We start from the raw sequence: 27,401 nt of genomic DNA, 5'->3' as shown, positions 1-27,401 counted from the left end.
TAGGTCAGCTGCAGTTTGAGTGTCTGCCTGATGTCGGATGAAACACGGCAGAGGAAATAAAGCTGCAACTAATGCATCCCAGCTGAAACCCAAAACTGCTGAGAAAGTTAAACACAAAGATGTTAGTTCTTCACTACATCCAGGCTCTAAATTCCTTATTGATAAGGTGCAAACTCTCAAGTGTCTTCAGTATTTTATTTTTTGTTTTGTTTTAATGAGGCAGATTTAGCTTTTTTTTAGACTACCTTCCAGCCTTCATGTCATATCCAACAAAAACACATTTTGACCAGCCGGTCGGTCTAAGACGAGGCATGGGAATCGTGCACAAACCTTAAAGGGGCAGCATTATGTATTTTCCAGGCACATGGTGCCATTTTATAGCACAATTATGTAACTACGTGACCTCCAGTTCTTATAAAAATGCTACAGCTACAGCCCTGGTAAAAATGAAGAGCCCACTGCACTGAACCCCATTGAAAACCTCCTGGTTATTCCAATAATAATGATTTCTGAACTCTTCCTAAGTTAAAACATTAGTATTGTTGTTTCTAAATTAACATGAACTTGTTTTCTTTGCGTTATTTGATGTCTGGAATCACTTCATGTTTTTCATAATTTCTGCAAGTAAATACAAAATTTTTGCTTGGAATTTCACACACATGTCAGAAGTTCATAGAATAAAAGAACAATGTTCATTTTACTCAAACATATACCTATAAAAAGTAAAAGCAGAGAAACTGATCATTTTGAAGCGGTCTATCAATTTTTTTTCCAGAGCTGTATGTCAAACAGGACTTGGATGAAATGTAGGGCCTTTAAATTGGGCCTCTGTCTCTTTAAAAACTCCTGCTCTTTCTGACGCACCACCTTCAGAACGTCATCACAACATGGCTCCTCCATTAAGCTTTTAATAACGTTTTTTTTTAAACTGAAGAAGCTCATATAATGAGCTCAGAAGATGAAGTTACACTGGATGTTTGCTAATTGCTGCTGGATAGTCTGAAGGAACTGAGTGGGGGAGGACCTGCGCCTCGAAGGCAGGGCTAGGTCCGCCCAGATGTTTTGTACAACTGAATGGTTGCCATGGAGATTAAAGGATTTCTCAAACATGCATGAAAAAATTAAGGCAACACTCCAGGCATGTTTTTTATTGGAGAAACACATTATAACATGGCGTAAAGCTCAAAAAGTCTTTTTTAACATAATACTGCCCCTTTAAAAATAGCTAATTAAAACTCAAAACATCCTTGATGTCAGAGAGAAATGTAATGCATCACTGCCCCTCCCTCACCTGTTGCTGACCATCAGTATGCAGAAACATTTGGGAGTGACTAGTGTTTTCTCCATCTGAAGCACATAACAGTGGACTACCACTTGCTTCTGAGCACTGCAGATCAGCTGGCTGAAAAGGGTAAATACTCTCTTTTGTTTACAATAATAAAAACAAACAAATGCAGCTTTCTGCACCTCCCATTAATGTAGCGTTTTTAAAAAATATTTTTTAGAGAAAAAGCCAATTAAGAGTAAATACCACACCTAATTAACCAGATATCTTTTGTTCAAAAAATAAAAATAAAATAAAATATAGATTCTGACCAGTCTTATTTCTAATACTTTCATTTTTACTTTCACTTTTTGGTGTCTAATTTTTAGGGATTACTTTTGTAGTAATCACATTATCTTATCACATATTATTCGTCTTATATTATATTGTCCAAACATGGTGAAAGTTTTGACATTTTTTATAAAAGTTACATACTGCAGCTTTGAATTTAAACAAATCATGTGATGTAGTCCAATCATCTTGTCCACAGGTGTCGGGTTGATTAACTCATAGCTAAATATTAGCTCAGCAGCTCATTGCAAAGCTAAATCTTCAAGCATTTTCTGTTCTTAAGACTAGCTGTTTAAAGAAATCTGCAGATTAATTTCCATGTCTGAAAACAAGCACTTCTTTAGACACATTGCTATTATTTTTAAAACAACTGTATTTTTGTTTTGTTACAGAGAAGCGGTGCTATTTTCAGCCGCCTCTATCACATCGTGTGAATCTCATGCCGGCCCATGCCTAGTTGAGACCTGAAGAGATCCGGACACCGCAGCAGCGACTTATTTTCATCCACAGGTCCAAAATAAAAAAACAAAATTGGCACAAACATAAATGTGGTGTACACAAGTGTCCTGCAGAGGGCACACTCTACTTTGTACTGAGCAGATCAAAGCAGGTCTCACTGCATCCCACTCTGTGATGATGTTTATTTAAGTCTCTCCGTAACACGCTGCAGCTCCAAACAGTTCATGCTACTGAGCGAGACAGAAAAACAAGGCCATTAAAACCTGAAGCTGCAGATTTAAAACCAAAGCAGTTCTGGCAGAGATTAGTTTTTTTTTTTAATGTCCACATGATCTCTGTAGGCCACTAGAAACTTACATGCATGATGAAGCTTTTCTATGAAACCCCTTGATGCGAGGAAAATAACATGAAAAGCAAAACACTGTACCTTTAAGAAATCAACAAATTATGAGGATCTAAAGCTTTTTTTTGTTTTTAGTCAGCTCAGCTGCACTGTAGATGCATACTCTGTTAATAAGAGGAGAAATAAAAAGCATACAATCCCTTTCAGTACAATGTTATGACATTCATTGTCCAGATTAAGTGTAATGTATATTTGATTTCTGTACTCCTATTTTGTTTTTTTAATGTAAATTAAGATTTTTCAGTCGCACACATGATCTCTGTAGGCCACTTTCTTAGGATAGAGCACTTAATGGAAGTTTGCAGTCGTCCTACTAGCTGGGATCTGATGATTTGTTGAGTTCGACTTTTACTCCCTTTTCTCCTGCACCTGCACACAAGAGGAGCCATCAGAGGTAAGTCCAGGAAAACAATGAAGCAACAGGAGCCAAAAAGTAGTGAATCCTACCTGTTAAGTACTTTTCTTTAGCTCTGGCTCGCTCGTCTGCATCGAAATACCAGACGGTGATGGCATACCTGCAGAGAGACGGGGAGGAAACGAGGTGAGCCACAACATTAAAGCCACCGAGCGCAGAGTGCAGAGTCTCAGGCCGACCTTGTAGAGAAAGCGGGCTGGACTTCGTGGGGGTTTCGCCTGTCTGACCAGAAGAGGAGCAGCCGGTCAAATTTTGGCTCTATATCAGCGAACTGGGCCTTTCCTTCAGGGAAGATTCGCAGCAGGCCGCCGTGTTCCTGAGAGCAGAGGAGCATCGACATTAGACACAGCTTGGAATAAAACACCAACATGGCTCCCTAAATCACAAGTTACTGTAGAACATCCACATTGGACAAAAAGCAATTCGAATTGTGACACGTTTCCCTTCCACTCAACTTGATAATGATAATGATTGTTACTATATTATCAATAATAATAAATAGTAAAATAAAAATAAATTTATGAAATAAAAAGAAATAATGGATTACTAATACAATCGTAAGTCATCTCTGTCAACAGTTTTCTGCCAGTTTTTCCTTCCACTCAACTTTTCCCGAGCGGCTTCTTGCAATGACCATTTTGTCGCTCAGGTTTCAATGACGATGCTGAAAATCACTCCAGTCAGCATTTTTTCCCATGAAGAAAAACTGGATTTTCTTTTCTGTTTTTGGAAACATAACCGTTTTCATTTTCTCTAAGACACAATAATTAACAAATAAATCATGAATGTACCAGTCTCTGGATGTAATGAGTTCACTTTTGGAAGTAAATAACAGAAACTAACTTTGACAATAATTTTTTTAACCTACTTGTACCTGTAGGAGGTTATTAAGGAACAGTCAGCCATCTAAACCAGATCAAAGAGGAGCGAGAACGTTAAAGGCAGAGCAACGCAAGGCTCGGAGAAAAGCCCAGGATAGGAAGCCGCAGCAGGGGACAGCTTTCCTGTGGAGGGATAGCAAGAATAACCCACAGGAAAACTGCTCTGGCTGGATAAAGGACCTGGAGAGTGAAAGAGCAGATTGCTGCAAGCCTGCTGCTTAAATTCTCAACTTTGCTGATATGATAGGACCTTCTCTTCACACGCAAACCTTACGTGCTGAAAGCGCTCACACCCTTCAGTGCGCATGTAATGTTATTCCCATTTGAAGCGTGTTGAATAGGGGGAATACCGGTGGTGTGACTACAGCGAATTAATCAGCGACACTGGAATCTCAAAAAAAAGAAAAAAAAAAAAAAGAAAACCAAAGTTTAACACCTGTTTGACCTGCACATAACATGTGGGTTAAAGGTCATGCAGTATAATTGCCATCATGTGCACAGATATTTTTCTTGTTCCGTTTCAAAATAATACATCTATCTTCTCGAAGCTAATACTTACAATCAGATAAAAGCTGAGATGTTTGGTGATAGCAACACAGTAAAATCTGCCAAAGTAAAATCCTGACACCCTCATGACATCTGAGAGAAGTTTTCACAAGAGGAAGTCACGTGCCACCGCTGTAGAAACCAGTAGAGCTGTTTATCTTTTGCATCAAGGTTTACAGTAAATCAGGGCTCATTCTGAAAAACAGGGCCTTTATTCACCACTTTACCGGCGGTTAATCATGTGAACGTAAACATGCAGAACCAGAACCAAGCTAACATCTCCATATGACAACAAACAAAAGAAAAACACTACATTTTCTACTGGGAAAGTTTGGGATAGTCCGGAAAAATCATACAGTTAATAACATCTGAAACTGAGGACAGCATTTTGATTTAGAAGCTTTTACTCTGATACTCCTTAAGAAAATCCAGTGAAACCAAAAACCTTCAGACATCTCCAATAAAGACCTGAGACTGGGGGAGAAGTTCATTCTTCCAGCAGGACAATGACCCGAAATATTCACTCAGAGCTTCATTAGGTTAATTTAAATTAAAGCATATCCATGTGTTAGAGTGGCCTAGTCAAAGCCCACAGCTAAATATAACTGGGAATCTTTGGTAAGAGATTCCCAGACTCTCTCAATCCAGTTTGACTGACCTTTAACAATGTTTCAAAAACAAATGGACAAATATAGTATAAATTATTTTATATTAAAAATTATGAGGAATTAGCACTCTGTATTAATTAAAAAAAATACTTTCCCACTCATAAATATTTTGATTTGGCTAAAAATGGGTTTGGTAGTGGCACAGAAAAGTCCCAGTTAAATCTCAGCTTGTTGTTCTCCAATGTTTCTTTTAAAAACATTTTTTTTAATGCCGTTTGGTCCAGTGTGAGTTTAATTCTTGTTACTATCTTGAGACCGTTTTTAACTTTTTATGTCCATTCCTTGATTGGTCTTGTTTTTGTGCAGCACTTTTGGCAAACTTCTGTTTTTAAATGCGCTTTATAAATGATAATTTATAATATTGGACAAAAAATAAGTTTGCTGCACAGAATCAGGCTGTTTAACAAACGTGGTCTTTGCTAATAAGCAGCTGATGAGAAACCAGATTGCAGTTATTCACGTAACCATCTGTGATCTAGAGCAAAGTTCATCTAAAAGTCAGAGGATGAGCTGCATGAACACCGCAGATATCATGTAACAAACTGATTTAGTTAACACAATCTCCACTGTAACTTCTGCAAGTATGAACAGAAAAACAGGCAAACCCAGTTTTTCTTGACCAATTTAGACAGAGAAAAATTATTTAAAAAATGTGACTTGCAAGCATCTGTTAGCTACTTTTACATTTAGTGATTTGACCCCAAAATAGGCCACATCACTTGTTTGCTGTTGAAGGTGCATAGGTCAAAACAGAATGCTGACGCATCCAGAAGGAAAGCTATGTGAAACTCACAATCACAAAGTCAAAACAAAGAGGTAAAGTTGGGTTAAAACAAGTCAGCCTGGACAAAAAACACAAAAACACAACAACTTGTAGGCTAATCATAAAAAGTAGTGTTGAATAAGGAGCTTATATAAAGAAAATTGATGAATATATGACCAGCGATGGTAAAAACTATCGTCCAAAGTCAAAAAGCTGTTTTGGGTTAAAGGTCGGGCTTATAAAGAGATCAGGAAACTGATTTGTGCGCATAAGTCATGCAGATTGGAAACTACTGCTGATAACAAAGATATGTGAACTATTACACCCAAGAATAAATATTCTGGGTTTCCCCCAGGGTATCATAAGCCTGGCGGGCCACCAGGTTTTACTTGCACCCCCACCAGGCTAAGCATTGCTTATTTAAGTTTTTCTTAATGTTTGCATTTTTAAGACTTTATCGTTGGTGTTGAGGTGTTAGTCTTCCAATAACCCATAATCATGAAGTGATATTTTCAAATTTCCTGTCAATTTTAAACATTTTTAACTCAAAAACACCACTGGCTGCTGAATGGATGACTGCTGAGCGCCCCAACCACCGGGCTCAGCAACTTTACTGGGGAAAACCTTGGATATTTGATACATTTTTAAAATTCCTAAACCGGCCATGTTGAAACTAATCTGGATTACGGTCAAACAGTACTGGTAGAGACCTTTATCTTTGAAAATATGCTAAAATATTATCTGTCTGTTAAACATTTATGGATAAAAAGGACGGATGTTTCATCGCTGCAACATTTTTACGTCTTTTGACACGTTGCATGGTATAATGAAGAACAATTGCAAAGATATCCAAGGCTCTTTAAGCCAAAAAGCTTACAATCTATTACATCAGTAAATATTTATTTATTATTTTTCCACTAATCTGGCTAAATCCTGACCAACGGTGACATATTCCTGCGTCATCTGTGTTTGGAGTCGATCCCAATTCTTGCAACAACCGATCAGTATCTTCTTCCATTGTATTGGAAAACACTCAGAATATCAATAAACATATCAATAAACTGAGCCTTCATCTTGAGGATGTTTTCATATCACTCTTTATTCGTGGACGGAGCAGAGCTGGCCTGAAGCAACCTCTCACTGATTGTATCACCGTTTTCTGTTTCTGTTTTTTCCCCGTATACATGGCAACGCTCGTCAGCCTGGACGCACTAGCAGGCTGGTGGCTGAAGTCTCTTCATCAGACGGGTGGGTTTACGCCAAATCCCTTTCACCTGGTACCGTTCTGAATGTTAGTGGAAGTGGTGAAGATCAGCCTCATCCATCAACAGCTGGTTACCACGGCGACTGAATGATTTGCAATGATTCGTAGGCACAACTTCCTCCTGCTAAGGCGTCAATAAATTTGCTCTGACCTCCTAAGTCCGAAGAACATTCCCATGGACAAATTCACTTTTAGGCATCCTGAAGACCTTCTTTCATCATTATCACATCTTTTAGTGGCAATATTAAGAAATAAAAGAATAGTATGTTTCTTTATAGGGCTGGAAATAACCGTTATTTCAGAAGATGATTAATCAGATAAAAAAAATCCTGGAATTTTCTACAGATTTTTCACTTAACCACTTAATGTTTTATGAAATATTAGAAATACATTAAAAGATGCAAATATTTTTTTTTAAATTATAAAATAGACATTTTATTTCCTAGAATGAAGTAACATAGCTGACCTTTATTTAGTTTTTCTATTTGTAGAGAAAGGTGTTTTTGTCTCGAGTACAAAATGTAGTTTTAACTTAATTCTGTCCGAACGGGGTTTTTTCAGCAATCTGTATTTTTTAAATCCATATATTCTAATCAGCAATTAAATGATAACTAAATTGCATAATTATTTTTAATAATTAATTAATTATTATTAATTGTTTCAGCCCTATTTTTTGGTCTTGACTTGACTGAGGCATTTTAAGACGATTTTAGATGGCTGGTGTGGTTATACAGCATGAATTAAAGTGTAGCCAAACTAATTTCATCTAGAAGAGTGTGATTTTATAAAGTAAAAACATATTTAACTCAATCTGCACCAAAAATTCCAGAAAACAATACAAATCTACTCTTAAACACATTTATGTGAATATTTAAGGAAAAACAAATATTAGTCTCTAGAAGATTTCAAACTAAACCCTGCTTTTTATCCAAGCACACATCAAACCCACCAGAATCTCTTGTTTGCAAACAACACAGTAAATCCGCCATCTTGGATTAAAGGTGCCATTTTATTTTATTTTTTTAAGATATTTTGCATTCTTCAAAAATAAATATCTTCCGTCTTATTTTAATTATAGAATATTAAAATTCTGACATTATTCTACAAGTATATAAACCAAACACTTTGCAAACTCTCTAGAAAAAACCCTGATGGAGCGTTTTCTCATACCTTGGCATTCCAATCTCTATTAAGGTAATATATGCATGTAACACAGCGTCCATCACCGTTGGGGTTATCCACATGACGCACATAACCTGTTCCGTTCCCAGGGTAACAGGCCACCATTGCCTGAAGAGAGAGTGATAGAAAAATGTGATTAGTACAAACAGAGCACCAGGGAAACCAGCAGTCACCTGCCTTCAAAATTAATGAACATAAAGGTGGAAAGTCAAGGCAAAAAGTATTCAAGTGAGAGTAAAACTCAAGTCAGCATGTTCAAACTCTGAAAGAAGAAAATCTACTTTTTCTTTTTTTTTTGTTAATTTTTCCTCACCTGAAGATGAAGACAAGCACAGGCCACATTTACCCAGCTGCCCCATAATAATCTTTTGAAACATTTGAGAAAATAAACCAAGGATATCGTCCTGCATGACTTCCCTTTGCCCTTTCCTGCTGTAGTAAGACTTCTATGATCTGCTTGAGAGTTGGCAGTGAAAGCCATGAGTTCTTGTATATTTCTTAGAATAAACAGCATGCTGAATCCTGGCTCTGGTAAAGTACAAAAATACCCCACAGGAAAACGAAAAAGCACAAGTAATAACTTGAACAGTCCCAGACTAGCAGGAAAATAAAATACATTTATTTAAATATTTTTAAACTGTGAAAAACAAAAAGCTTCCATAAGGAAATGAAGTAGAAAATAAAAGTGAATAAAGTTGCATTAAAAGGATGTGAGCAGTGATTCTTAAACATTTTATCACCAGAGAATATAAGATTTCCAAATAACGACATAATGGCAGACATTTTTAAAACAGTAACTCTAAAGGATTTGGGCATTTTAAGCTTTTCATGCTTTGTTAAAAATACAGATGTGGTGTTCTTTACTGGGTTGGAAGTTGAAAGATTATTTATATTCCATTTTAACTCAAAAATGTAAATGTTTAAGTTTGATATGGGCAAATTAACCCATAATAAGTTGGACCTCATAATCCAAAATGGCTGCCTTTAATCGAAACAATAGTTTTATGTGAAATTTTGACAATTTTGAGCGCATTAAATCTTTCATTCACAGCAATAAGCAACCTCTTCAAAGAATATGTTTCCTACAGTGTTGATAAAAGATGCAGAAAAATATATTTTTACTAGTTTATAAAGTATATTTAACTAAAATGAAATTCCGTTTTTCAAAGTTGGAGCTCGATATTATTCTTAGAAGTCTCAATTTCTGAGAAAATGCTAAAAGAAAATTAATGTTCATTGGTTTTTGAAAGGGTGAATTTGCATTATCATCATCATATTACTTGAAAACGACAATATTATTTGTTTATCGCAATAATTTCCGGTACAATTTATCGTCCAGGAAAATTTGGTATCGTGACGGGACTTCAGTCAGACATATAACCACATATAAACAAACAACTTTAAAAAGTGAAACAAGTAGGCACATGCTAAAAGCAATTATAGTTTGTAAAACTAACATGAAGAGAAATTGTGTTAAGCAAGGGAATACTTTCATTATATTAACAAAAAATGGTCTCAAAATGCCAATTTTATTGATTATTCCAATTATTTCTGGGACAATTTATCGCCCAGCAAAATGTGGTATTGTGACAGGCATACGGACAGACAAAGTCACATAAGAACAACTTTTAAAAAGTGAAATGACCAGCAAAATGCTAAAAGTAATTAAGAGTTTTTAAAACTGACATGAAGACAATGGTTTTAAGCGAGGAAAAACTTTCTTTCTGCCGGCAACTGGAAAGACCCAACAGTCACTCTGCAACTTTTTCTGGCATCTCATTAACAAAAAACTAAAGGAGCAAAAATGTGAATGGTTTGGAGATGCTAAAACTGCTGTTTACCCTGACAGCAGTAGGAAGTGCATGGATAAATACAGCAACAGTGTCCAAGTTGAAAGTGGATCTGAGGTGACTGGTAAACGTGCACCAACACAAGCAGATTAGCCTTCATGCACTGCAGCATCAACAGTGATACGGCGGGCAAAAGACAAGTCGGGCCACATTCTTCCAGGAGCTTGCATCAACATAAACCATAGCAACATTATTATAAACAGAGTAAATCTCTTCACCGTTTCTTCTTTAGTAAAAAAAAAAAAAAAAAGACATTATCGGTGTATTGAGCATTTGAAAGCAAAAGCAAAATGTGTGCAGAAAATGAAAGGACGAGTTGGTTTTAAAGAAGCCCTTCAGTGAGAACAAGCCAAGTCATTCACATCACACAGGTGCACACGTCTTCCTCTTATTTCGCTGCGCATCTGATCGGAAATGCTTGCGTCAGTCGGCATTGTGCTCACATCTTCGGAGATGCAGGTTACCGCTGGAATGCACGATATCAGGGCCTTCAAAGCTGGAAAACAACAGATCTGCAGCATAAAGAGGAGGAGGAAGGTGGCTGCTCCAACATTTAAAAAAAAGAGGAGAAGAGAGGAGAGGAGGGGTGGTTCTTGGAAGAAACTACTACTGAGTGAGGCGCACGCACAGCCAACAAAAGGGCTTCCTGTGTGTAAAAGGCGATACAGTAGGCTTTCTTTTTTTGTTGTTTTTGTGAGTGAAAGAGAAGGGCAGAGAAAGAGAAAGAAGGGCACAGACAGTGAAAGCAGAGGGGTGGGTCTGCAGCTCATTGGGAGGACTGAACTGCTATAAACTTTGACTCCTGGCCTCCCTCCAGAGGGAGCAGTATTTTAATGGTTGTGCTACGTGCAGAACGTGAGGAAGGTTGGCTTATCCTCCGCTATGTCACCCCTCCCACTCCCAACTGCTGGGCTCACGCTGCAAGGCTAGAGATGGGTCAAGTGTGGATTCAGATGTGTGTGAGGGCTGTGTGTGGGCCGACTTAAGGTGAGAGACAGAGAGAGAGAGTGAGAGGGAAGAAGAGAGAGGAAGAGGGAGAGAGAAGGAGAGGGAGGGTGCGCTTCGGCGGACACAGCCTTTCACTGCATGTAAAGGGAAAGCTCATCTTTAAAACACACTTATCTGCACCAACTGGGGGTTTTGCCAGAATCTTAATTATTAATAAAAGCTCTTTTTGTTACCATATTTATTTTCTCGCTTTCTTTTCTTAAAATTAAATTTTCAAAAAGCAACTTTCATTTCAATTATCTCTTCCCCGAGTTGTACGATGGAGTATTTGGACCAGGCTATCCAAAGTTTTGTTTAATTACAACAATATTAACAGAGTAAAGTTTTGACATGCTGACATCACTGAATTACAGAAACCCAGTGAGCGCATTTCCAAAAATAACATTTTCAAAAACCAAAAATTTGATTACCCCGATTACTATACAACATGTATTACTATTTATTATGAACTTGCTGGGATTTTTTTAAGATCAACTTTCACATCTTCACAGGAAAAAAAACAAATAGAAATGCACACAAAATATGCGTGTTCTTAATTTATTCACAGAAAATACATGACATGCTGCTATTGTGTGGATATGCCAACCTGGTATGAAGTGCTGTTAAATTCCAGTTTGCCTTTCATTTGATCTGGTCATGAGAACCTAACAAGCTGAAGCACACAGAAGAGACACATCTTAAGATCAAGTCCTTATTCAGGTAGGAGCAAAAACTTCGATAAAGGTACAAAATATAGAGGAAGGTACATTTAAAACATTAGTGTCACTATAGATGTTAAGTTCCTTAGACAGTTCAGACCAATCCTCCGTCTCAACTTGAAACCTTTGCTCTCCGCTGGATATTATTCCCTCTCCATCTCCGCCCCTGACCTTTATATCCACTTGTGCTCCCATTCTTTCAGCCACTTACTCTTCCGCGTTCCACTGCGGCCCTCATTAAGCGGCTGACCTTGCTCCTCATGTTGTTTGTTTACATTCCACAAGCACAGTTTCAGAGGCCAACTGGTGTTTACGTGCAGGGAATGGGAGGAACAGAGGTCACGGAACCAAGCTCCGAGGGGCCTTCAATGAGGCCAGAGCAGAGGCAAAGACCGCCATGGAGCCTCGGTGCAAACATGATCAACAATCATCAAAAAGAAATAGTGAAAGTAATAATGCAGTTTACATGATACAGATCAGAAAGTAAGCAGCTCATTTCTCCTTTTTAACTACCCGACTTTTTAGGGTTGTTTTCACACCCAATAGTCCAGTCGACTTGGATTGATTGGGAACTGAAGTTGTAACATTTGTTACATATCCAGCTGCTATGGTTCGCTGTTCACCTCCAAGCCTGTGGTGGCGCTGCATCAAGAATCCGTGAAGGAAACGGGACGGAAACCTCTGAAGAAGACACCGAGTACAACTTCCTTTTTTGTGGAATGTAAACAAAAATGGAGTAGTGTCAGATTTCTCTGTTGTCGTTTGTAAAAATCCACAACTCATTTCTTCCTCTAGTGCTAGACTTGCATTTACCCAAAATACCTTGCAATTTGGACCACTTTCTTCTTTTGGAGCAGCCTCTGGTCCAGTTAGCATTCATATGCATTCGAACCGCACCAGAGTTCACGTCTACCAAACCGAGAGCCACATTTTTAGGAGGACCAGAGATCGATTCTATGGTCTCCATTAGAGTATGATTGCAAAAACAAACTATAAAGTTAAATTAAAACAAACTAAAGAGGACGGGTGAGAACGCACCTTTACTGGTCCAGAACCAAGATCTGGTTCTGGACCAGATTTTAAATGAAAAACTATAGAAAAAACACTACAGAAAAACAATAAATAAACCGATAAAGGGTTAAGCACTTCAAGGGGTGACATGTTTAAGTAGGCCGAGAAGAAATATTAAATCATACAGTGCACGTAGTTGGTGAAATAGCCCTGGAGTCGTATAAAACTATAAGAGTCAAAGTGTTTAACAAAAAACAAAATTTTCCAAACTTGATTGTGCAAATCAACTTCAACCTAGAGTTTGTTCCAAAGTTAGTGACTCAATGTCAAATATAAAAACTACCAAATGAACTTAATTACCATTTTTTACTGGGACCAAACTGAAATGTGCGTTATTGAATTTAAGTCATTGTATATTACCGGATTAAACCAATTATATATTTCAGTACATAAACTCACCTCAGGAGGTAAAGTGAATACCTCCAACCTGATTACTTGTGATAAATTTAAATGTTTATTTTATAGAGAAGGTTCTTTTATAATTATTATGGTGCATCAACACAGTCATTTAAATTAATGCCTCTCTAAAACTACTTTCTCCAAATGCTAATCTGTCTATTAAACTTAAAATAAAACTGGACAGCAAATGTTTTCTGTTAATGTAACCAACGTTTTTTAATTTTAGCCGAGCAGAATCGATTGGGGAATAACTTTACTGACTCACATTTGTTATGTCTCATTAACAAACCAACATCCAAACACGACTGACCCAATCACTCCTGAGGACAACCCTTTCACCAGAGCGGTATCAGTTCATCGCCCTGCATCCACTGATGTGAGTCATGGACCGGGGTGTGGCGAAACGGAAAAGCTAAAAGGGATCTGCTCACTTCACAGCAGAGATGCTTATCCAAACACGGAGCACAAACAGTTGGGATTGAGACCTTGCAGCAGGGAGGAGTGTGGGAATGAAGACGGTTCAGGTCACACGCTGGAAGACCTTGCTGTTTCATGTGACGGTGTCGCCTTAAAGGAAATTCCCATTTAAAGAAATGACCCACTTTACCCCTGTAGTGTTTACAGTTGGGTTTGAACAATAGGAGGACATATATTGGCATTACTTTTGAAATACTGCAGCAGAAATATGCTCTAAAAGCAAGTCATTGATTTACCAAACTCACAAAAGTTAAGATAAGCCGATTAAGAATAAATAAAAATTAATTATGTGGTATAAACTCAATCTAACAAACCGTGTTTCCACTCTGCTTCTTGTTTAATCTAGAAAGTGTTTTAGGTGTAGTGAGAATAAATAAGACCAGCTTCTCTCCATTTTCTGAAGAAAATCATTCCTCCACAGCACGATGCTGCCACAATCATGTTTCACAGTTTTGGTTTCATCTGAACAAATCAATTTACTCCACATCTGCTGTGTCCCTTTGAGTATGAGTTTTGTTTTCCCAACAGTGTGTTTTTTCTTGTCACTTTTTCCTAAAAGCCAGATTTGCACGGTATACAGAACTAACAGCCAAACTCTCTTGACAAAACCAAAGATTTGAAACTCTGCACCTCCTCCAGAGATACCAACAGCTTCCTGATTCATTCTCTGATTATGACTCTCCTTGAAAACTAAAACATCAGTCATCATCCTTACTAAGGCTACACCAGTTGCGTTTCCATTGACCATACAACTGCACAATTTGACACACATACATACATATATATATATATATATATATATATATATATATATATATATATATATATATATATATATATATATATATATATATATATATATATATCTGCTCGTTATCCACAAACGCTCCGGCCAACCAGAACCACAGACAAACTTTACAGGGAAGACAAACAGAGCCACACGCTGGGCAGCGTGTTGAGATGTAAACGCCGCATATAATTGTGCGTTCACAAAGATAAATTATTCTCACCGCTCCACAACGTGCACCTCTGAATTCGTTACAAGTTATTTCTGCGGTTCACATAGAGCTGCGCAACCAGAGCTAACGCGGCGGGTTTTAAACTCTTATCTAGAGTTCTCCAAAGGATCATAATTCCTCACTACGTTGATGTAAATATCTATACAGGTCAGCCTGTGTCCAGTTTGAGTGAAAGGAGGCGCGTGCGATCCCGCTGAGGTAAAGCAGCGGCAGCGCGCGAGGCAAAGCGCAGAGGCACCAGCAGTGTGACTGGTCTGCGCGCTGTCGGCTTTAAATGCATAAACTATAAACCTATCCTTAAGGATAAATCTGCTCTGCTACTAAAATGCTAAGAGCAAAAGAGACGCTTGCAGCCTGGCTTTAAAAAAAAAAAAACAATGATTTTTTTAAAAATTATTTTTATTTTCCTAGAAACGTAAACAAGCAACGCTTAGCCTGGCAGCGGGGTTAATAAAGCATGGCGGGCCGCCAGGCTTATGATACACTGGGAGAAACCCTGCACTTAGTAATAAAGGAAATTCCCAAGGCGGATGTTGGTGTTGCATGTTATTTATGGATATCGCAACAGAGGTGACTGAATACAAAATGCACACCAATACCTGAGCAAAAACTATAACCTCTTAAAAAATGCAAACATTTTAAAAAGGCTTAAAAAAAGGTAATGCTTAGCCTGGTGGGGGCACAAGTAAAGCCTGGTGGCCCACGAGGCTTGTAATACGCTGGTGGAAACAATGCTACTTTGTGTTAAGTCTATCACATAAAATCCCCCTCCGCCCCCCCAAAAAATAAAAATCAATCTTGTGTTTGTAACGTAAGAAAAATGTGAAAAAGTTTAAGGGGTATGAATACTTTACATCTTAAAGTGCTGCAGTAAAATCTTATGAGTTTCATCATGCTTCTTTTGCTCTGTCCGCAGCAAAAAGGGGCCAATAACAAAAAAACAAACACCTCTGAAGGTGCAACAACCAATAAATTAATTCCAACAATTAATTAATCCTGAATGCATAAACCTGCTCTGCTTTAATTCACCACAAACTAATATTTAACTCTGAATGCAATTAAGGATGCTCAGACTGATCCCCTCTGATTTATGGGTAAAACAATAAGCAGGAAAAAAAGTGGCACGCAAGGTGCTCCAAGCGGAAGGAAAGCCTTTAGCATAACGTACGGCTGGCTCCGGTGCAAGTCGAGCGCCATTACAAGACTTCCTTCCCTCTCCATACCCTCCATGGCTTCAGGATTTAGGTCAACGGTCAACTTCCGTATGAAAACGCACATCCACGCCTCATCTGTCACATTTAAAATGACAAAAATAAACATGCAGTCACCTTCGACCCACAACTCAGACATGAGGGCAAGGATTGTGTCTAGAAGTGTCTCACTTTCCTAGTATTATCTTCAAGACTTCACGGAAAATAAGCTCCGTTGTGCAACACGCCAACATACCAGAAGACAGTTTCTACAGATATTTTCTTCCTTTCTTTTTAGTCATTGGGTTAAACGGCACATTTTCTTGTCATTTTATTACAATTAGGGAAGAGTAAATAAAAAAATAAAAAATAAAAAAAAACACCTTGGAGGATTTGATTCCTTTTGTCAGATTACCAGGGTACTTGGTGCACTTTATTTACTTTACAATTATGATTGTTTAATAATTGTCGGTGATTTCAACATTCATGTTGACAACCCCCGAGATCGAGGGGCAAAAAAGCTCTGTAATATATTAGAGAGTTTTGGTTTAACACAACATGTCAAACAAGCAACACACACTCATAGACACACACTGGACCTGGTTATCAGTAAGGGTGTGAATATTTCCAATGTTTCTGTAACTGATGTCGCCCTATCAGATCACTTTGCTGTTATCTTTGACAGTTCTTTATCCGTTAACCCACTTGGACAAAAAGCTACTATCACAAAACGTACTTTCACAGAAACATTTAATCAAATCTACTCTTCTTCCCCACCCTTTAGCTATAATAACGTAGATAAGTTGGTAGATGATTTTCAGTGCAAACTTTCAGATATCATTGATTACATTGCCCCCATTAAGTGAAAGTTGTGACTGGTAGGAAGAAATCTCCATGGAGAAATGCACAAACAGTTCAATCTGCAAGACAACTCTCTGCCGTAGAGCCGAACGGAAATGGCGTAAAACTCAACTGCACGTTTATTATGACATCTACAAAGAAAGACAACGTAACTATCGCTCAACACTAAAACATGCAAGAGAGGCTTTCTTTGCAGATGTCATAAACAAAAACATTAACAATGCTTGAGCTCTATTTGCTACTGTGGACAGGCTCACAAATCCTCCGATGACATTGCCACATGAACTTCAATCTAATGCTGCCTGCAACAAGTTCTCCAGTTTCTTTTCAGAGAAAATTCAAAAGATCAGAGGATTAATCTGCACATCCACTCCAAAGCCAGTACCAATGCTGTGCCCAAACAAAGCATCTGAAAGTTGCAGGATGGTAGCTCTCAAGGACTGGACTGGTCTTGGGCACCCCTGATCTAGACAAATCACTACTGCAGAATTACAGGCCGATCTCCAACCTCCCATTCATCAGCAAAATTATTAAAAAAGCAGTTACAATTAAATAACTTCCTAACAATAATGAATTGCTTTGATTCCTTCCAGTCTGGTTTTCGTGCTAACCACAGCACAGAGACTGGCCTAGTCAAAGTGTTCAATGATATCCATATAAATACAGACTGTGGGAGAACCACAGTGCTGGTTCTGTTGGACCTCAGTGCAGCTTTCGACACTGTTGACCACGACATTTTACTGAATCGACTGGAGAGTTGGGTCGGACTCTCCGGTCCAGTGCTCAACTGGTTTGAATCTTACATAAAGAACAGGAATTTCTTTGTTTCAATCGGAAACTTCTCATCAGAGAGGTCAAAGGTCACATGTGGGGTACCCCAGGGTTCAATCCTAGGACCACTTCTTTTCAATATTTATATGCTCCCACTGGCTCAGGTTATAACAGGAAATAAGATTAGCTACCATAACTATGCGGATGATACACAGCTCTACATCACGATGTCACCAGGTGACCTTTGACCCCATCCAATCACTGAACAGATGCTTAGAACAGATAAATGTGTGGATGTGCCAAAACTTTCTCCAGCTGAACAGAAACAAAACTGAAGTTATTATCGTTGGACCTAAAGAGGAGTGAACTAGAATCAATGCACAGCTTCAGTTATTACAACTGAAAACCAGCGATCAGGCCTGGGAGTAGTGATGGACTCTGACCTGAACCTTCAGAGCCACATTAAGAGTCACACAACACTAAAACATGCAAGAGAGGCTTGCATGTTTTAGAGGCTTTCAGGTGATAGAAGTCAGCCTTCTATCACCAGAAGAACATCTCCAGGATTAGAGGACTAATGTCTCAGCGAGATCTAGAGAAACTCATCCATGTGTTTATCTTTAGCCGCATTGATTACTGCAGCAGCGTCTTCGCAGGCCTGACTAATAAATCAATCAAACAGCTGCAGCTGATCCAGAACGCTGCTGCTCGCGTTCTCACTAAAACCAGGAAGATAGAGCACATAACACCAGTTTTAAAGTCCCTACACTGGCATCAAAGAATAGACTTTAAAATACTGTTGTTAGTTTATAAATCACTGAACGGTTTAGCACCACAATACATTAAAGATCTGTTATTGCTGTACCAACCGTCTAGACCAGTGTTTCTCAACCCTGGTCCTCACCGCCCCCCTGTCCTGCATGTTTTAGATGCTTCCCTTCTGCCACACACCTGAATTGTATCTCTGGGTGATTAACAGGCTTGTGCAGTACTTGATGGTCATGCAATAATTTGAATCAGCTGTTCTGGAATAGAGGTACATCTAAAACATGCAGAGCAGGGGGGCGGTGAGGACCAGGGTTGAGAAACACTGGTCTAGACCCCTCAGATCCTCTGGTTCTGGTCTGCTCTGCATCCCCAGAAGCAGAACCAAACGAGGAGAAGCAGCATTCAGCTTCTATGCACCACACATTTGGAACAAACTTCCAGAAAACTGTAAAACAGCTGAAACACTGGGTGCCTTTAAATCTCAACTTAAAACCCACCTGTTTAGAGTTGCTTATGGCTAAATTAGTATTAGAGTGTGGGTTTTGATGTCTTCGATGTTTTTTATATTTAGTTTTTATCTATTTATTAATTTCTTTTTATTTCTCTTTCTCACTGTTTAGGTTTTAATGATATAAAGCCCCCCGGAAAACGTCCCAGTTAAGCAACGTTTAACTAAAGTCCTACAGGGGTTAGAGCCCCCAGTTAAATGACGTTTAACTGAAGTCCTGAAAGGGGTGCGGGTTTTAATGTTTTTATCTTTTTCAAAATCTCTCTCTTTCTCACTGTTTATTCAATGTCACATGCTGTTTTTATTTTAATTATATAAAGCACTTTGAAATGCCTTGCTGCTGAAATGTTTTATACAAATAAAATTTGATTGATTTATTGATTGATACAATGCACGTAAGCTACAGTGTGTACTGTTTCAATTAAAAGAAACATGTTTTCTCACCACTTCTTTGATTCATTTTCTCCAGCTGTTGAATTTAAGTCTGTGTCCATGTCCAACCAGAGCCAGGTATTGTGTAGTTGGTGCTTTTAATCAGTTTTCAGTTAAATTAATTAAATCCAATACTATAACAGTCACAAAATGTCACCAAAATCACTCTGTCCCTCTAAAATCTTTCAGAAAAATCGCAAAAGTGTATTGAATTGTATCGTTTGCTGAATATCGCAACATATATATCGTATTGTGAGCAGAATATTGTGCATCGTATCGTATCATGAGATTATTGTATCACTACAGCCCTAATAACTACCGGTAATTAAGCTTTCAAAAATTCTTGATTTTCATGCCAACTGCATTTTTAGCAGCAGATATCTGTGCTGAAACAACCCAGATGCTAACGCTACTCCACATGCTTTTATGATGCAGACATGATAATGGAAGCATTACTTCAGGATGTGTCTTTCAGTAAGGCTGTTAGGGGAGTCAGAGGTCACCTTCTGCTTCAGTCTAGATTAAACAGGTTTCTGCCAAGTAAAACACGATCACTGTAGTGCCTTTGTAAACTACTGAGTAAGCAAAGTCCAGGAAAATTCCTGCAAAAACGCACGCTAGGCAGATTTGTACTTGTTAACGAGTCAATTGGAGATTCTTAAAGTAAAATTTAAGAATCTCCAGCTTTGCAAAGGACATTTGCAAAGCTGTCCAGAAGTCGCTCCGCTTCACTTTGAGTCACTATGTTGCTGATAAATTACACCTCGATTTATGCCTTAAAGGATATTTAAGGCATAAATATCCTTAAAGGATATTTAAAGGATATTTAAGGCATAAATAAAGATGCACTGGAGGTAGGGCAGTCATCCAGCCACGTTTTGAATTAAAAAATGTCTAAAGTTGACAAATAATTTGAAAATATCACTTGATAGCTATGCATTGTTGGAAGACTGGAAGATTAATGCCTAAACATCAACTATAAAGCCTTTAAAAAAATAGGCAATAATAAAAAAAAAATTAAGATAAATTAACAATTAACGAGCCTGGTGGGTGTACAAGTGAAGCCTGGTGGCCCGCCTGGCTTATAATACACTGGGGGAAACCCTGATTGCTGCAATCATCTTCCCGTCTATCCTGAGCAGTTTTCCAGTTCCTTTCACTGACAAATATCGTCACAGAATGATGCTGCCACCACCAATTTCCACTGTATGCAAAGTAATAGCCATGCGATCTCCTTTCACACCGTAGAGTTTTACAAGTTAGCTTCTGCAGTAGTGCTAAGACTTTTTCCATAGTGCGTATCAAAACATATTAGGGTATTTTTGGTGTTTGAACAATTAAAATAAACATTTATAAATGTTTTATAGCCGTCTATCAACTATTTGTGGATTCTGGTTATGTACAGGTTCCTAATCTCTGTGAATACCTGAGGTCCACTGCACTGTTATTCGCTGATTTTAAATCTGAAAGGAGCAGACGCAGATGTGTCCGATTATTGTTCCCACACGTCACATCTTGAAGGTCCTAATTATTAAAAATCAGTTTCTATTCCCAATTTTCATTTTATTTCAGTTTCATATTTTAGCTGCTTTAAAACCAAGTTACTAGATCATGAGATTTGTTTTCCAATCTGGTACGCTACATTTAAAATCCACTCCACCAATACGTTTGCTTAAAAGATGCAGCCTAAGAATTTTAAATGGTAACCCTCATGAAACCAGGGGTTTTCCCAGTGTATTATAAGCATGGCAGGTCACCAGGCATTACTTGTGCCCCCACCAGGCTTAGCATTGCTTATTTATTTAAGTTTTTTTAAATGTTTGCATTTTTTAACACTTTATAGTTGATGTTCAGATATTAATCTTGCACATACCTAACTATCAAGTTATATTTTCAAATGTTATGTCAACTTTAAACATTTTTTAACTCAAAAACACGAAGGGCCGCAAGATGAATGACTGCTGAGTGCCCCAATCACGGGGTTTAAAAAGTTTTCAGGAGGAAACCTTGTGAAATAATATGAGATAAATGCTGTGTTGGTTTGATTTCACTGTTTTCAATCACATTCTGAGCTAATTTTATGCTATGGATGAAGATGTCTCCTGAGATTCGATCTCCTGTAGAAGAATGTAATCTACATAAACTGCCCAGGTTTCAGCAATCCAGTTGAAACGCACATAATAATCCAGGTTGATAAAACGGTTCCGGGAGTATAATTAATGGAGGAAAAAAACAAACAAACAAAAAAAAAACATTCAGGAACTCATAGTGGAAACGTGCCTTAAGTCTGAAGTCTTTGTTTTTGTGGCTTAAGTGCCGCTCCAGTCAGTCTGAAACTTGAGTCACCATTTCTGCCAGGAATCGGCCCATGCTTGCACATTTCAGAGAAGTCATTCTCACTTCAACATGGAGGAAGACCAACATTCTACATGCACAACAAACATGCTGTTTATAAAATCTTTAAACTTCCTAATAATATCAGAATGGGCACAGAAAGCGGCCAACATGCAGGGAAACGTCTGTGGAATGTTATCAAGTGAGAAACGGAAACAAACACAATGGTATTAAATATATATTTGGGCAAAATCTTTTCCTCCCGTCTCTTCCAATCTGAAATATGCCGACATTGTTTCGTGTCCCTTTGAGTCACTGATAGTCATGATTCACAATTTGTGCAAGTCATGCCATTTTCTGCGGGTCATAATCCAGCCGAATGTTTGCCAAAACAGCAAAGGCAGCGGGTGAGGAAGTAAAGCACAACCTGGAATGATGATTCCAGCTAGAGGGGATCAAACTAAATAATATCTAAAAACAAACATCACAATTCCTAGTCCCGGGAATTCTGAAATTATTAAAAATGCAAAAAAAAAAAAATTCAATTGAAAATGAGTTTTAAATTGTACAGCATATCGCATTGCATGCCCACTCTCCCACCACATAGCAAAGCAGTTAGCTAGCTCCTTCTGTCTTATGATTGTTCATATTTTAATGTAAATGCACTATGTGTAAGAACAAAGTCTGTAGATTTCTTTTAAGGTAAAGTTTTAGAAATTTACAAAAAATAAATGCATTATAACTGTAAAGTCTGTATTTTATTTTCAGTAAAAACTCAGTGCAATATGTTAGACTTAAGTCTGCTTAATTTTTGTAAAATTATATTTTGAATATTTTTTTATTTATTTAATGTCAGGCAGCTAAGCTAACTCAATACCAGTAACTTAAGTTGCACAATTTTGTCCACAAACCTATTTTTTTTAAACACTAACTTATGATGAATTTGATACATTATGGAAAATGATTGTTTTAAATAAATATGTTGTTTTTCCTCGTCAGCCAGATAGAGTTGAAACCAAATATTTACATACATTAATAAAAAAATAAAATCCCTTCACTGTCTGAAGTTAAATCAGATCAAAATTCTCTTTTTTAAGTTACCTAGAATTACCAAAATTATTTATATTTGTTAAATGCCACAAAATGTTTCTGTAACTTTCCTTGAATTCGAACGTTTATATATATTTGGTCAGCATCAGAAACAAACTGTTTCTAAAACTTTGAAAATCATTTCTAAGTTTTATCATGAGATAAATATAAAAATTGGAATCAAATCTCTTGTGTTTCTTGAATATGTTGTGGTTTTCAATTTGTAGTTGTGTTTAGTGATTTGTTGCACTTCAGGATCTCCTTACTAGACACTGAAAGATTCACATTTCTGTCTGAAAGTTTTACGTTTTATTTCTTAAATTTAGAAATCTTTTTAAAAAATTAATAAATCAGAAAAAACTCAAGCTCAGAAACAAAGATGGCTTCTGCTGAGTGTCCTTCAGTTTTTCTTTCTTTTACAGACAAAAATAAAGTAGAAAGTACCTGGGAAAGGTACATTTAACAATAATTTAATGTATTAGACTGTCGTCAGCTTTTTCTCACTTCTGCACATGCAGGGTTTGCCTGTGAGAGGTGGAAGAGGAAAAGGCCGGGAGCTGCTCTGTTCCTCCCGGGTTTAGTCTCAAGTGAAGAGGTCAAAGTGACCAGATCTGGTTAAAAAAAAAAAAAGCGCTGCAGGTCATATGTAACCCGACGACCAAGAAGACGTCAAACCAGCTTTGCTGCAGCCTGATCAGAACCACAGGAAATCTTACGTTGTTTTCTTAGAAAAAGCCTCAGAGAAAGAAACACAACCTGGTCAGTACACTTTGAAATTTGATAACCGAAACCTTCTTCTCTCTGTGGGACGGCTCCGTCTGACCACTTCTCTGGTTGTTGTTCATTTGAACAGCGGGACACCTTGCCTGTGTTGGACCGGGTCAGTCAATTATAGAGCAACATTCCTGTAATTTATTCACTGCTTTAACCAAAACCAGGATACAGTTTTCTAAATAGTAACACCTTTAATTAGAGCACTATTTCAGATTTTTCCAGACTTAAATTTTCACATTTTATATCTATTTTCTACATTTAGGCTTTACCATATATTATAATACCAGTAAGCGTACATTCATTACTCTTTTTGCATTTTTTTTTTTACTTTAGCGTTTCATCCAATAAAAACATACACCCTTAAAATACTTATTTTTAGTTACCTGCATGTTTTTTTTTTTTTTTAGTTTTTGGGGAAACGTTGCAAATCTCTCCCACTGACATCAAATCAGGAATAAATTACTCTAAACTGCATAAAGATTCTTTAAAGTCCATCTTCAGATCTTTAACCTGTCCAAACTAAGAAAGTAAAGTTGCATTACGAACCACTTATTATCTAAATTAGAGCATCAATCAACCGGATGTGTCTGGATGCAATTTTGTTTAGTTTAGTAAAAAAAACCAAAAAGAATAAAGAAAAAAGAAAAGCATTTAAACATTTAAAACATATGTTATGATGTATAAATAAATAAAAAAAATTTACAAGTTGTTACAATGATCCACTTGGTATTAAAAAAAACTTTTTTGAGTTTATTTCAAATGCAATGGGCAAGGAGTCAGAAAAAATGGAGAAAGAGATAAAACATTTAAGAGGAATAAAGGGAGGTAAGAATATTGGATGGAAAAAAAAGAGAACGCAAGAAAACATCCTAAAAGTCTCCTCCTACACCTACAGACGAGCAACATATGCAAACACCTTTAAATGAGGACAACCCTGTAATTTCTTGATTTTTTTTTTTGTTTAGACTCAAAACTATTCGATCCATAAATAAATCTATCGCATTTCTTTCTTTTAAGTGTTGGACAGCACCTTCAGAAAGAAAATAAAAAACAAGCTTGCAGGTTAAAATTCAAAGAAATGCATCAATCAATTTGCAACAGATTGAAATCAACCAACATAACCAATTGGCAGGTTGAATATTGAAAAATCAGATTCCTCCAATGCATCAAAATCCTTTAAAAATGAACAACTCCCCTCTTTTTTTGATTATAAACACATACATCAAGAGCAAATACTTTGATGCACTTAAAACAAGACTATTTATATTTATTTTTTCTGTATTCAGCAAAATTGCTGTGAAAATTGCTACATAAAGTCAACTGCCTGCTATTTCATAATTGACGAATAAAACCAAAAGCCACAGTCAACCAAGAAAAGCTTGATGGGTGTAACTGAATGTTCACTTTTGATGATTGATCTTGGCTAAATCCAGGGTTACAGCATCAACCATTCACCTGTTGAAGACTCATTCATCAGCGAACAAAATGACATGAAGATGTACCAGTAAATCAATTTGTCCCTCATCGTTAAATAATAAAAATCTGAATGTCTTTCCTATTAAACATGGAGCACATATGTTGTCTTTTATATAGTGGTGCACCAATAAATTGCCTCCAATTGAAATAATTTTGGGACATCAGATCGGCCGATATTTACATGTGGAGTCGATATTATCCACATATCTTATCCATTTCTGCAAATGTATAAAAAACATAAAAAGAGAAATCAACCACTGCTATGTTGAACAAAATTTCAAACAACAAAACTCAGTATCAGCAGGTTGGGCTTATTAAAGATCGGTAATAAGCGATCAGTCAGAAAACTACAATCAGAGCACCCTTACATATGATATGTTCCTTCAGAGAAATAAAAATGGACAAAAATAGAAGAGAATAGAAAATCAGTAATGGCCAAAAGAAAACCTGATTGGTGCAACACAATGTTGATTCAGTTTCATTCAACTCTTTATAACAAGGGCGTCAAACTAATTTTCGTTTTGGGCCAAATCAAGATCATAAATGCTCTTAAAGGCCCGGTTGTGCCAGAATGTATTGATAAAACCTGTTAAACTGTTAAAAATATAACTGAATTATTAAAATTAAAACATATTGAACATCTTTTCGTCCCTTTGGAATTTTCACGATTGTTTTTGTGATTTTTTGCAATTAAAATCAAAGTATTTATGGTACTAATTTGGAAATACTTGCGATATTTGCACTTCTTTATGATAGTAAATGTGACTTTTTATTACTTGCTGTTTAGAGCATGGACTACAATCTGACATCAATTAAGGCTGACGCAGCTGCAAGAAAATGCAGGGACTGATTGATATAATTTGGCAGTAAACAGATAAGAACTATATTGATTTGACTGATAACATAATATTTAACCGGGCTTAATGTTTAGTCTAGAATCTAGAGGGCCAGTTTTGAGTTAAATACATTATGAATAAACCAGAATGATTAGTGGATGATGCATTAAGTGAAACACAACAGACCCTAATGACTGCATGAATGTTTCTGATCCAACTAATGATAACGATGTGGGTGTGTGTGTGTGTACCTGCTGTCATACTTACTTTTGTCCTTCCATTTATAGTGTAGTTCCCCAGTTTGCCATTACAGTGTCTGATTAAATCGTCCATCCGACTCATTAGGAAGCTGATCTTCTCGCAGTTAGACTCTGTCCCGTCTATCCACGTGATTTTGTCCCCTCGGATGTCTTTAGTGGAGTCGCTCTTCTGGCTCACCAACTGGCCGTCTGTGAACCTGCCCGTCTTGTACAGAGACTTGACGTTCTCCAAAATGCCCTGTCCGGTCTCTGTTCCTAGGAAGTTGTCCACCACGCAGATGCCGTGCTTGTTCATGCAGGGGACGATGCACTCCGTTGCGAGTTTCTGAGGGGAGAGGCTGGTCTGGCCGTTAGGTGTGGTGGGGGTGTTGGACCCCAGTTCTCCCGGTCCATCCCCGTCAGCAGGTGCTTCTGTGTTTGGAGTTGGGGGTACGGTTGCAGAATCCCCCTGCTCCGTGCTTATCTTTTCTGGTTGTTTCCTGCTGTCCCCCGCCGACGGACCGTCTCCAGGCTTCTGTTTCGGCTTGTCCGCCTCCTTACAAATCAGCTTGTGTTTCTTCCAGTCCTGCTTCTGGTGCTCTTTGCTGCAGTAGAAGGAACTCCGGCACCGACCGCACTTTAAAAGGTTCTCCATTCTTCCACAAAGTTCACAGACCTGTCTGTCGCGATCCAGATCGCTCTGCTGCTTCTCCATGTTGGGAGGCTGCAGCGGGGTGTACTGCTCCTTTAAGTCCGATCCTTCACACGCGCCCTGCTGCTAACCGTCAACTTTGGAAAAAGACCCGCTGCTTCTGCCTCGCTGCGCCGAGCGAAACGGGGGAATAAAACTCAAAAAGTCGGCATTTTACCGGACTCATTCCGTCTCCACGCGGTCCTACCAGTGATGTAAAACAACAATGTGCTCCCACGGACGAGTATTGAGGGGTGGGTCGAGGTCTCCGGGAGGCATTTCATCGGGCTAGCTGTAGATACCGCTGTGCTGCGTGTCGCAGCTACGTGTGTACTGTTAGTCACTGGCCAAGCCCACCGTCACGTAGGAAAACAAGCTCCGCCCCCAGCGCTGCCTCCCAGGGTTGTCGGACAAATGCACTTTAGAGACACGTGTCTCCAAGATTAAACTGAAATGAATCAGTAATACTCGTTTATTCTATAAATCTATTCAAAGCAGCTTTATTCTCCAATACTTAAAAAGTAACGGAGATATACAATTTGTATTCTATTTCAGCTTCAACAAAGCTCAATGTAAGTCCTGGAAGTCCGACTGGAATGCATCAATATGCAAAGCATTCAATTTATGGGTAACACTATATCTATATCTGAATCACGGCAAATTTTGACAAATGCAATGCAACCAATATTTTACTAAATAAATTAGATTTATTTA

At 37.8% G+C, this 27,401-nt stretch overlaps 1 protein-coding gene across 2 annotated transcripts; it reads right to left on the bottom strand.

Moving 5' to 3' along the window:
* Nucleotides 1-1,133: 1,133 nt before the first annotated feature.
* On the bottom strand, nt 1,134-27,058 carry egln1a (egl-9 family hypoxia-inducible factor 1a). 2 transcript variants are annotated; one of them, XM_007551496.2, is made up of 5 exons: nt 26,025-27,053; nt 8,185-8,304; nt 3,072-3,208; nt 2,925-2,992; nt 1,134-2,846 (listed from the first exon to the last, which is right to left on the bottom strand). In XM_007551496.2, exons 1-5 carry the CDS (start codon nt 26,709-26,711, stop codon nt 2,791-2,793), a joined length of 1,068 nt encoding a protein of 355 aa, XP_007551558.1. In that variant the 5' UTR covers nt 26,712-27,053; the 3' UTR covers nt 1,134-2,790. The 2 variants fall into 2 exon arrangements, with proteins under 2 accessions (XP_007551558.1, XP_007551559.1); XM_007551497.2 differs by lacking the exon at nt 8,185-8,304 and having other exon boundaries at nt 26,025-27,058.
* Nucleotides 27,059-27,401: the final 343 nt, after the last annotated feature.

This window comes from Poecilia formosa, unplaced genomic scaffold (genome assembly GCF_000485575.1).
Source record: "Poecilia formosa unplaced genomic scaffold, Poecilia_formosa-5.1.2 Scaffold42, whole genome shotgun sequence".
Taxonomy (NCBI): domain Eukaryota; kingdom Metazoa; phylum Chordata; class Actinopteri; order Cyprinodontiformes; family Poeciliidae; genus Poecilia; species Poecilia formosa.
The sequence above is the reverse complement of the archived record's forward strand: the minus strand, read 5'-3'. Positions and strand labels throughout refer to the sequence as shown.